Source organism: Oncorhynchus clarkii, chromosome 20 (assembly GCF_045791955.1).
Source record: "Oncorhynchus clarkii lewisi isolate Uvic-CL-2024 chromosome 20, UVic_Ocla_1.0, whole genome shotgun sequence".
Taxonomy (NCBI): Eukaryota; Metazoa; Chordata; class Actinopteri; order Salmoniformes; family Salmonidae; genus Oncorhynchus; species Oncorhynchus clarkii.
Genome location: NC_092166.1, coordinates 43,502,803 through 43,514,215, shown reverse-complemented (window position 1 = coordinate 43,514,215; position 11,413 = coordinate 43,502,803). Strand labels below are relative to the sequence as shown.

At 42.8% G+C, this 11,413-nt stretch overlaps 1 protein-coding gene across 1 annotated transcript; it reads left to right on the top strand.

The window, feature by feature from the left end:
- The first annotated feature begins 901 nt into the window (after window positions 1-901).
- LOC139377441 (meteorin-like) lies at window positions 902-7,247 on the top strand. The gene is made up of 4 exons (XM_071120469.1): window positions 902-1,159; window positions 1,863-2,299; window positions 5,639-5,698; window positions 6,934-7,247. Exons 1-4 carry the CDS (start codon window positions 1,059-1,061, stop codon window positions 7,245-7,247), a joined length of 912 nt encoding a protein of 303 aa, XP_070976570.1. The 5' UTR covers window positions 902-1,058.
- The last annotated feature ends 4,166 nt before the right edge of the window (window positions 7,248-11,413 follow it).

The following is an 11,413-nucleotide window of genomic DNA, read 5'->3' as shown; positions in this document are numbered from 1 at the left end:
ATATAACATATATTCAAAGTCACTGTTTCAGTCCAGGAAAATGGATGGGGATACGAGTACAAAATAATGTTTGATGAGGTTATAATACTGCCACATGAAAGAGAACCCCAGCTGGGGGAGGGCAGAGGGCACAGCACCCAACGGGTACACCATCCATCTCCTCTTCATCAACTTCATGGTCATGGGTCTTGTCACAAGTTAGCGATGAGTAACGGATGAAGCTAACCAAGGAGTTAAACCTTTCTAAGTCCTTAGTTAACATTAGCACAATAAGGAAAACGTCTCTGCTCCGTCCACACTGTTCTGTCTCTAGGTTTAATTTTCTTTGTCAGTCTTGCTTGTGCTTCTAACATTTGTTTCTAAACCTCTTCTTGTTCATGATGGAATCATTGTTTTCCACTGAGTGGTTTCTTCTACTTTTGAGGAGGTGGGATCCAACACATGTAGTCCTATATTGTCAAGAACATTCAAGCCAAAAGATTCACTCACCCTGATAAAATATGTTTTCTGTGATTTTGCTTATTATCTGTCAGAGAAAATACGAAGACATAGAGACCTCACATTTCAACAAAGGAGGTCAGATTGGGTTATCATACCGAACTCCTATTTCTGCCCAAGCAATTCATTATAGTCCTACTTTGCTTGACACAATGGTAAATGCCTCTTATCTATTACCAACAGTTTATTATTGCATACTGATAGATCATTCTTCTTCTGTCACATGCAACAGAGCACACTCCTCCCCCTCTATCGTGTGAGTGGTTTAAAGTTGATCCTCTCCAACTCTGATTGGTCGACCAACTTCTGCTCAAACACAAAACCTTCAGACGACTCCTTTCTTTATGCACTAGGATCAGTGAGCCAGAATAGAGGTAGGGACGCTCCTTTAAAACTGTAGCTGGAAATCAGCAAGAAGAGGAGGGTACCGTGCTATGGAGGTTGCCAAGAACAGCAAAATACAATTTGCTTGGATGGTGGAGATTCCCATGCTTAAAGGTTGAAGGGACTGCATCTTTGGAACATTTACGTTTTCTCATTTGTAGCACGTACTGAAGGAAATGGCTATTTCTTGGATTTACAAAGTTTGGATCCTACTCTTACCCATTGTTGACTGCGCTCTGTCCAGTTATTCCGAAGACCAATGCAGCTGGAGGGGGAGGCAAGTACACTTTATAACGATTTATTCAAGTTTGATTTGTTTTATGGCGAAACCTTCAGATTTTTTTCTCAAATGTAGGAAGGTGCAAAATAAAATTGCTTTTTTATTCATTCTGAATGTACTTGAAGACTTCCGTTCAGCTTTGGTGGTCAATGATCAGATCTTAATCGGATCAAGACCAGACAGTTGTTGGGCTCAATTAATTGTTTCCAGTGCCTTTGCAACAAAGTATCACGCGCGCTTTGGGGTTACAGTCTTGCAGAGTGAGATAGTTTAACAGCATAACACTCTATGATTTAAAAAAAAAAAAAAATCCACGCGGCACTCCTTTTTTTTCTGCGAATGGAAACCTCAGTTCAATGTGTATTTTGAAAGAATGTTTTAATAGTTTTAAAATTATGCACTTAAAATGAGTGAAATGCACTCCATGCAACATCGCAGGCTTGAAAGGTTAATCTGTCATTCATTTTAGCCCGATTTCTTTGATGTTGCAAGCTCTCCCTCAGTCCCTCAAGTTTCCCCCACATCTAAAGCCCTACACCATAACCACATATCCTGCAAGGTTTAGTGCAATTTCCTTACAAGCGGTATATTGGTGACTCCAATTTTCAAGAGGACAACTTCTGAGGACTAGTCTGTCTGGCTTGGAGGTCATAGAAGTCCACTTGTATAACTATCTCCTTTCTCTCCCTCCATCCCACAGTGGTCTGTCCCAGCAGCAAGGCAGTGTGGAGCAGATCTCCCTCCACTGTTCTGAGGGTGCTCTGGACTGGCTCTATCCTAAGGGGGCGCTCCGCCTCACCCTGTCCCCCAGGTTGCCCTCTGTGGCAGTGGGGCCTGGGGGAAGCAGCTCGGGCCTGATCACGGCCTGCGTCAAGCCCTCCGAGCACTTCCACGGGGCCCAGCTCTACTTGGAGAGAGACGGGGTCCTGGAGCTCCTGGTAGGGGACCGTCTGGAGGAGTCTCCGCCAACCCGGGTGCGCTGCTTCAGCCGCCTGCCCGGCGAGAAGGTGGCCCTCTTCCTCCAGGCCTCTCCCCACCAGGACATCAGCCGCCGCATTGCATCTTTCCGCTACGAGCTGAGAGGGGATTGGACTGTGCGCCTGTCACTCGACTCAAACCCCGTCAGCAGTAATGAAGGTGAGTTGGACCTAGGAGGGAGGCAGCCATGTTGGATCAGTCTGGGTCATGGAAGTGTAATTTGGGCTGAAATGGATAAACATAAAAGCGTGAACTATAAAGATTTCTCTCAACGCAAAGCAAGGAAAATAGTGTTTGAATATGCTCCTTGATGGGCCAACTTTTTAGAATTCAGTTCTCCTCTCCCCCACATATTACCTGTATTTCTCTTTGTGTGCGTCTCTGAGTCATATTCCATTATATTTCGTCAAACCCCCCCTAAAGATGTTTCCGTACAAACAGACCTGCTTTTTGGTGTTTATTTTCTGTTTTCTCAGTGTCCAGGCAGAGTAGAGTGGGGGAAGTGTCCTCTAGTTTCCCTGGAAGCATAGGCCTACAGGCCCTGTCCCCTGGTTTAGATTTGAAGGTGAATGGAGAGAGGAGGGGGAGTGTTAGGGGGGGACAAAAGCCCAGTATGTGAAGCCTTCTCTCCAGAGTTTACAACTCCTTTCAATGGAGAGTGTTCTGAGATTACTGCCATTGCCTTGGCGACAGGGAGACCTCTGCCCCAGCTGAGATGCTCCCCTCTTTTGTTGAGCGGCCCCTCTTTAAAGAGGCTTGGTTCTAGGAATACACCCCCTTGTATGGCATTGAAGCTCATCTGGAGGTTAGTTAACAGTGTCCAAAGAAGGGCTAGAAGTATACAGAATGGTGCATAGAGGTGGATCAGAGAATCACCAGCAACATCATGTATGCAGAGAAAGGAGTAGGCCGAGGATTGAACCCTGTGGTACCCCCATAGACTGCCAGAGGTCCTCCAATTTGACACACTGAACTCTGTCAGAGAAGTAGTTGGTGAACCAGGCAAGGTAGTAATTTGAGAAATCAAGGCTGTTGAGTCTGCCGCTAAGAATGTGGTGATTGGCCAGGTCGATGAATACAGCTGCACAGTATTGTCTCTTATCGATGGCGGTGATGTCGTTTAGGACCTTGAGCGTGGCTGAGGTGCACCCATGACCAGCTCGGAAACCAGATTGCATAGCGGAGAAGTGGGATTCTAAATCGTCTGTAGTCTGTTTGTTAACTTGGCTTTCGAAGACCTTAAAGGCAGGGTAGGATAGATATAGGTCTGTAGCAGTTTGGGTCTTGAGTGTCTCCCCCTTTGAAGAAGGGGGTGACTGCGGCAGCTTTCCAATCTTTGGGGATCTCGGACGATAAGAAAGAGAGCTTAAACAAGGTAGTAATAGGGGTTGCAACAATTTCAGCTGATAATTGTAGGAAGAGAGGGTCCATATTGTCTAGCTCTGCTGATTTGTATGTGTCCAGATTTTGCAGCTCTTTCAGAACATCAGCTATCTGGATTTGGGTGAAGGAGAAATGGGGGAGGCTTAGGCAAGTTGCAGTGAGGGGTGCAGGCCTGTTGACCGGGGTAGCCAGGTGGAAAGCATGGTCAGCTGTAGAAAAATGCTTTTGAAATGATCAATTATTGTGGATTTATCGGTGGTGACAGTGTTTCCTATTCTCAGTGCAGTGGGCAGCTGTGCTCTTATTCGCCATGGACTATACAGTGTCCCAGAACTTTTTGGAGTTAGTGCTACAGGATGCAAATTTCTGTTTGAAAAAGCTAGCCTTAGCATATTGGTTATTAACTTCCCTGAAAAGTTACATATCGTGGGGGCTATCCGATGCTAATGCAGTACGCCACAGGATGTTTTTGTACTGGTCAAGGGCTATATCTGTTCCTGGTTCTATTTTTTTTTGAATGGGGCATGCTTATTTAAGATGGTGAGGAAAGCACCTTTTATAAAATAACCAGGCATCATCTACTGACGGAATGAGGTCAATATCATTCCAGGATACCCGGGCCAGGTTAATTAGAAAGGCCTGCTCGCTGAAGTTTTTTAGGGAGCGTTTGACAGTGATGAGGGATGGTCGCTTGACCGCATCAAATCAGCTAGGCTATATATATTGTATATGATTAGCCAAATACAGTGAAAACAAACAAAATATATCAACTTTTTAGTCCAGTGTTGCGAAAAAACATGTTGACCTACCCTACTTGTGGACTAGATGAACACCTGCCATCCTCCTTGCTTTCATGTTGGCACAAGGGTCTGACTGTCATACAGTAGTGTACACTTTTCTATGCCCTAGGGGGCTTGCTAGCCTAACTTTCTCGCATGTGCAACAATGAACCAGCTAAGTTAGCTTGTTAGTTAACGTGAGCCTGCTACATATTGAACTTCAATCGTCTCAAGCCAGTGGCAAAAGGAATTCATTTATGGTTAGATCAGAATAGCAGTTATAATCATTGGCCATCAAGTCCATCCATGGCAGATTTTTTTTAGCTAGCTAGGTACTTCAGGACAACTATTTTGCCTCCCTATGTGGGCCTTCTGCTGCACCAGAACCACCAACCATTGAGCTCAGCTCAATGCTGATTGGCTAATTATTTATAAACAAATGTATCAACTGAGGCCAAATACTTGCTGGCATTAATCAATCAAAATGCTTCGGCGGCAACATGTCACACTATTTTTGTCCAGACAGCATCCAGATGCATGGGCTACACATATCTAGAGAGAGGTGCTGTTTCCCTCGCTTGGATGATTTCTCCAGTAAGATACAACCAATTGCGAATTGAAGGAATATTATGAAAACACAATGAGACGAAAGATACATTTGCCCAATACATTTTTTGGGGGGGAAGCCTGGCTTCGCTTGGCATCCACGAATACACACCACTGGCTGTGAATGAAGCCGTCACAACACCTAGGAAGGAAGTGCTTTCTGAAAAAGTGTAGAAGTGGTGCTCTTCCCATTTAAATCTTTTAAAGTTCTCCACCCTCCTCTCTTGGCCCTGTCTGGTTCTCTTTGATGAGGTGTGGGTGCAAACACCCTAGCAGGAGCTAGGTGGGAGGTAGGGTGGCTGATTTAATTTGGCTTTAAAAATGTTTGGGGCCAGTGGAGTCTCACACCTTTTTAAGTTTCACTGGCCTTCCTCTCCGAACCGCAAAAGTAGCCGCTGTCTGAACACTGCGGTGTGTATCTCTCTGCATGGTGGTTTGTTCTGGCTATTCATATCCCGCCTCCAGAGCATTTGATCTTCTTTATAGGCTCACCTTAACCCTTTTTTTGTGTCCTTTATGTGTGCAACAGGATAGGTTAAAGCTCAACTTTTTTCTTTTTTTTTTTACATAAAGCTTTGAAATATAATAACTTAACCATGTCATACCTACTTTTTTGTTTTATGTGATTTACAATATCAAACAAGGGAGTAGGCGAAGAGTGGAGGGAATTGGCATGGTTTGATTAGTGGAGCTCCAACTGACTGGTTATTTCTTCCCCCTCTCTCCCCAGGTGCCTGCAGACCCTGTAACAACACAGAGCTCCTTATGGCTGTCTGCACGAGTGACTTTGGTGAGCTCTCCTCTTTTACAACCTCCTGTTGTTGTCCGGGCTGCCATTATAACATGCCAGACAAGGAACAGTTTGACAGGGGTGTGGACTCAAGTCACATGACTTGAGTTACAGATTGGGTGACTTGGAACTCAACTTGATACAGAATAAAATAACTTGACTTGGAGCCTCAAGATGGGACTTTGACTTGAGACTGATGACTTGAAATTATCTGGCCAGGGTTTGTCACTTATTTTGTGGCACTTCAAGAGCAAAAAAATCAAACAAGCAATATATCATGACAGGTCAACCAATAGTGGCCGAGTCTTTGAAAGCTGCATCCTCTGAAGATTTATGGCGATCCGCTATCTACAATTTGACATTTTGCGCTTCACCTGATCCTATAGCTGTACAGCAAATCTATTCACTATATCTATCAGTGGTTCTCAAACAATCGCTGCACAAATGTGGCGTGTCATTACAGCCATAAATGGTGATGCATTTTCAAAACGGAAGATACTGAGCTTTACATGCGCATATTGAGCTTAATGTCATTTGTGACTCGAATAATAGTGACTTGGTCCCACTGCATTTTCTACCCCAATTCAAACTACATTTACTTCAATACAAAATGGGTAGAAAAGCCATTCAGTTTCAACCAAAAAAAGTAATAATTTTGTGTCACGATTCAGGAACTACAAATCGGTTGTCGACTCATCTTAAAGGTTGGGCTGACAGTGATCCAAATTCTCATCCCTCTAAACTATGCAGAGGTGGAAGTATGTAGAGGTGAAACTGAACAACTTTTTCCTCCAGTGCCAGTGCCCTGAAGTTTCCCTAGCCCCTCCCCCCTTCTCGAGATACTGTAGTGGACTAATCCCAACCCCACCCCCCTGAGACAGTGCAGTGGACTAATCCGCATGGCTCTAATTCAGACATAATCGGGCTGAATTATGCCGGGATTATGGAACTGTTCCAGGAAGTTCTCCAATACTCATTTAGCCTCTGATGGGCTAGGATCCTAGTTACTTTTTTATTACTTCAGCTGTTTTTTTTACAGCGAAAACATGACTGGTTTCCCAGCAGTTTCAAAAATGTTTTTAGAAGGTGAAGAGCAGGTATTCAAGAAAAGTACATTAATTCAAATATATTTCCTCCAACTTAGTCCATATTTTGTTGAATTATGATCTTTATATTTGTAACTGCTGTTACAAACTAATCTGGGCAATAAGAGCTAACTGGTGTCTCTTCTCCAGTGGTGCGTGGTAACATCGAGGCGGTGGATGAGGACAGCGAGTTACGGGCGGCGGTAATAAAGGTCAGCACCACCCGAGTATTTCGCCAGAAATATGCCCTGTTCACCGGGACAGGCCGCCTGACCCTCTCAGGCGAGATCAGGACCCTGCTGCAGTGTGGTGTCCGGCCCGGGGCAGGAAGCTTCCTCTTCACCGGCCGCATACACTTCGGCGAAGCGTGGCTGGGCTGCGCGCCCCGCTACAAGGACTTCCTCCAGGCCTACACTCAGGCCAAGTTGGTCCAGCAGCTACCCTGTGAACTGGCTGTGGACTGAGCAGACCACCCCAAATCTCGGCTGACTATTTCCCTGTAATAGGGCTTGCCTCACAATACAGCCTTAACTTCTTGATCCTACTTGAGACGCAGATGTCTCAAGTAGGCACCTGGAAATGCAAATGCGCTACGCTAAATGCTAAATGTACTCGTTACAACTCAAACCTTGATCAAAATTCACAAGCAGGGTATTGAATTAAAGCTACACTCGTTGTGAACCTAGCCAGCAAGTCAGATTTTTAAAATGCTTTTCGGCGAAAGCATGAGAAGGTATTATCTGATAGCATGCACCACCTGAAAATCCCTGAATGCGACGTAAACAAAGACTCTGCTTATCCGACGCAGCACAAAACGCAGAAATAAAATATTCATTACCTTTGACGAGCTTCTTTCTTGGCACTCCTATATGCCCCATAAACATCACTATTGGGTCTTTTTTTCGTTTAAATCGGTCCATATATACCCAAAATAGCTTTGTATGGAAGCTGTGTCATTCAGAAAAAAACATTGTTTTTAAACGCTGCGTAATTTTTTAAAATTAAAAAAGTCGACGATAAACTTTCACAAAACACTTCGAAATCCTTTTGTAATCCAACTTTAGGTATTAGTAAACGTTTATAATCTATCAAAATGATTACAGGGCGATGTATATTCAATAGCTCCTTGTTTGCAAATCAATGGCTGCCAATGTCTTCATTAACAACATCCGGGTGAAGACTGGAAGAAACGGATGCCAGAGATGGATTTTCCAACAATTAATTCAATTGAAAATGACGACAATGGCGACATCGTGTGGAATTTGTATGAATTGCATGCAGGTCGATATTACATTTTGTCCTCTTTTAACAACTCGTGGAAGTGACTTATGGAAATTATGTTTAGCTTTCAGAGAGCAGTTTTTCTTGCGTTTTTCAATGAAACACACAATCTGTTATAGTCACAGCCGTGATTTAACCAGTTTTAGAAACTTCAGAGTGTTTTCTATCCACACATACTAATCATATGCATATACTATATTCCTGGCATGAGTAGCAGGACGCTGAAAAGTTGCGCGATTTTTAACAGAATGTTCGAAAAAGGAGGGGGTAGAAGTAAGTCAACCTGTCCTCTGGTTTGCCAAACCTCTGAGTGAAAGGTGAGGAAGATGGAAGCTCACCCGATGGTGTAGCTTCTTAGTCTTCCCCAAAGGACTGTCCATGCCCAACTCCTCATTCTTAGCAACATTCGCAGTGCAATATGAAGGACACCGTGGGGACTAGATGAGATTAAATAATTTGGCACGGGACAAATTTTCCAGATGCCAATATGCTTATTCTGAATTCTCAGAAGAGCTTTCCGTAACAACAAGCAACAATTTGTCAGGCATGGATTCAGAGCTATTGAGTGTGACTTTGTCTTTTAAACTCAGGAAACTATGTGAAAAATTCTGTGGTGAAGTTGGTCTGTTTTAGAAGTTACACAATTGCTATTCCAGTAATTAACCACAAGGCTGTGGTGTTTTTCTATGGTAGTCTTCAAAATGGCCACTCATTTTATTCTATGTTTTTTGTTTGGGAAATCTACCATTTTGTGTCCAAGATGTTTGCACAAATGTGTAGTTGAAACAAACAATGGTGGACTATTCTTAGTGTTACAATTCTTTATTGGAGATTAGGGAGGGGATTTCTATTTTTCAACTTTTTTTTCTTTTTTTTATCGTAATTTGCACTGATAAGGGAATGATCTGGAAAGTCTTGATGCTGCAAGCACTGAAAACCAAAATGAAAAGCTGATTTTATGTAGCGTAGAAGAGGTGTGATCAGAACTTAATATATGTACAGATATTGCTAGCACATCTTCATGCTAGGCTAGGGCTGGCACATGTTAGCGCTAGTGTAGAAGGTTCAAAGCTTGCTTCGCTCTAGTGCTGAAAGCACTTTCACAACATTAGTCAACTCAGAGAAAAATAATCTCAAGGTACAGAGTTTTTATGATGCTGCTGACTTCCAAGATTTCATTGTTATCTCAGTTTGTTTGAAAAGTTTTATATGCTGATTTATTTTAATTTGAAACTGTTTTTCCAGTTGAATATAATTATTTTGCAGTAGTGTTTCCCATTGCAGCCATTTTGTAGTTATTCATACCCATTTTCAACATAAAAAAAATTGCCGTCTGCAAAATTCTAACAAAACAGATGTCTTGATATTGAGATGCTGTAAGGCCTACTGGCACAGATTTATGTCATTGTTACTGTATTAATGGGAGTTTGAGGACATTTTTTATGTTTGTCAACAGTTGTAGTCCCACAACAGCAATATACCCGTCTGTAAAAGTCCAATGGAATATGTCTCAAAGCTGGCAGAAAGAGTTGCAGTAGCGATCTAATTTTCACAAGCATGTGTCCGAAATGTTGATCACCATGTTGAGCCGTGGAAACCTCAAGCAATTTTCAAATATCAATACTGAATTCGCGTAATAGTCTTTATACCAGTTTTGGGGTTAGCAGTAAGTATGTCTGGGATAAGTTACGAGGGGGACAAAACAGGTCTGTTTGGCAATTCTGGTCAGTCAAAAAATGTCACGTCTTATGTGCACTAATCGATGAAGGAAGCGATTAATATCAAATGAACGTGATGTGCTGAAGTGGTATATAAAAAGAAATACGCAATACTGCCATGTTTGCTGATATTGTCAATCTGTTTCTGTGTGATTTTTGTGTTCATATGTAAATAAGAACATCTTAAACAAACTACTTATGGAGGGGGGGAAACATTTTTCATTATTGTGGAGTGTTTATGTTGTCTGTGACAAAGTCTGAAAAGCTCATTTGAATCTCATGGATTTTTCTTGGTTGCTTCTTTCACTTACTTTTTATAGTAAAGTTGTATAGTTGTACACTTTTATAGTTCTCTCTCATGCACACATCTTTAAAACGTTAGGCTAACTGAGACTACAGATGACCATGGTTGAAAAACATGGCCCAATTTCATTACACTGATTTCAAACCACAACCTCGAGTTGTCCCTTGGATATATGTGGGAGAAATACAGACTTTTCCAACTATGTTAAGTCACTATAAGTGTCCTTAATCCTGATCTCTGAGGGCCCAAAATGAATTGCTTGAATGAAAGTGAGGTAGAGGGATGTAAACAGACCTAATGGGTTGCAGGGAGGGAGTGAGAAAAGGACGGTTGGAATTCTGTTGTGCTCTGACTCCCGCTTTCAGGAAGCAATACATTACCATTAAGGGAGCAGTGTTCGGAGCGGGCTGGGAGGAATGGAGATGCAGCAGTCGCTCACTCTGTCCTCATGCCAGTCAGCATGAGGGTTAAAGGGTTATATACTCCCTCTCAACCAACAGAAAGCAAGACTGAACACAGGGAATACCCCCCCCCCCCCTGAAATGGACAAAAATGAATGGGAAGTCATTGGCATTGGACAAACCATATACAGTGCCTTGCGAAAGTATTCGGCCCCCTTAAACTTTGCGACCTTTTGCCACATTTCAGGCTTCAAACAAAGATATAAAACTGTATTTTTTTGTGAAGAATCAACAACAAGTGGGACACAATCATGAAGTGGAACGACATTTATTGGATATTTCAAACTTTTTTAACAAATCAAAAACTGAAAAATTGGGCGTGCAAAATGATTCAGCCCCCTTAAGTTAATACTTTGTAGCGCCACCTTTTGCTGCGATTACAGCTGTAAGTCGCTTGGGGTATGTCTCTATCAGTTTTGCACATCGAGAGACTGACATTTTTTCCCATTCCTCCTTGCAAAACAGCTCGAGCTCAGTGAGGTTGGATGGAGAGCATTTGTGAACAGCAGTTTTCAGTTCTTTCCACGGATTCAGGTCTGGACTTTGACTTGGCCATTCTAACACCTGGATATGTTTATTTTTGAACCATTCCATTGTAGATTTTGCTTTATGTTTTGGATCATTGTCTTGTTGGAAGACAAATCTCCGTCCCAGTCTCAGGTCTTTTGCAGACTACATCAGGTTTTCTTCCAGAATGGTCCTGCATTTGGCTCCATCCATCTTCCCATCAATTTTAACCATCTTCCCTGTCCCTGCTGAAGAAAATCAGGCCCAAACAATGATGCTGCCACCACCATGTTTGACAGTGGGGATGGTGTGTTCAGCTGTGTTGCTTTTACGCCAAACATAACGTTTTGCATTGTTGC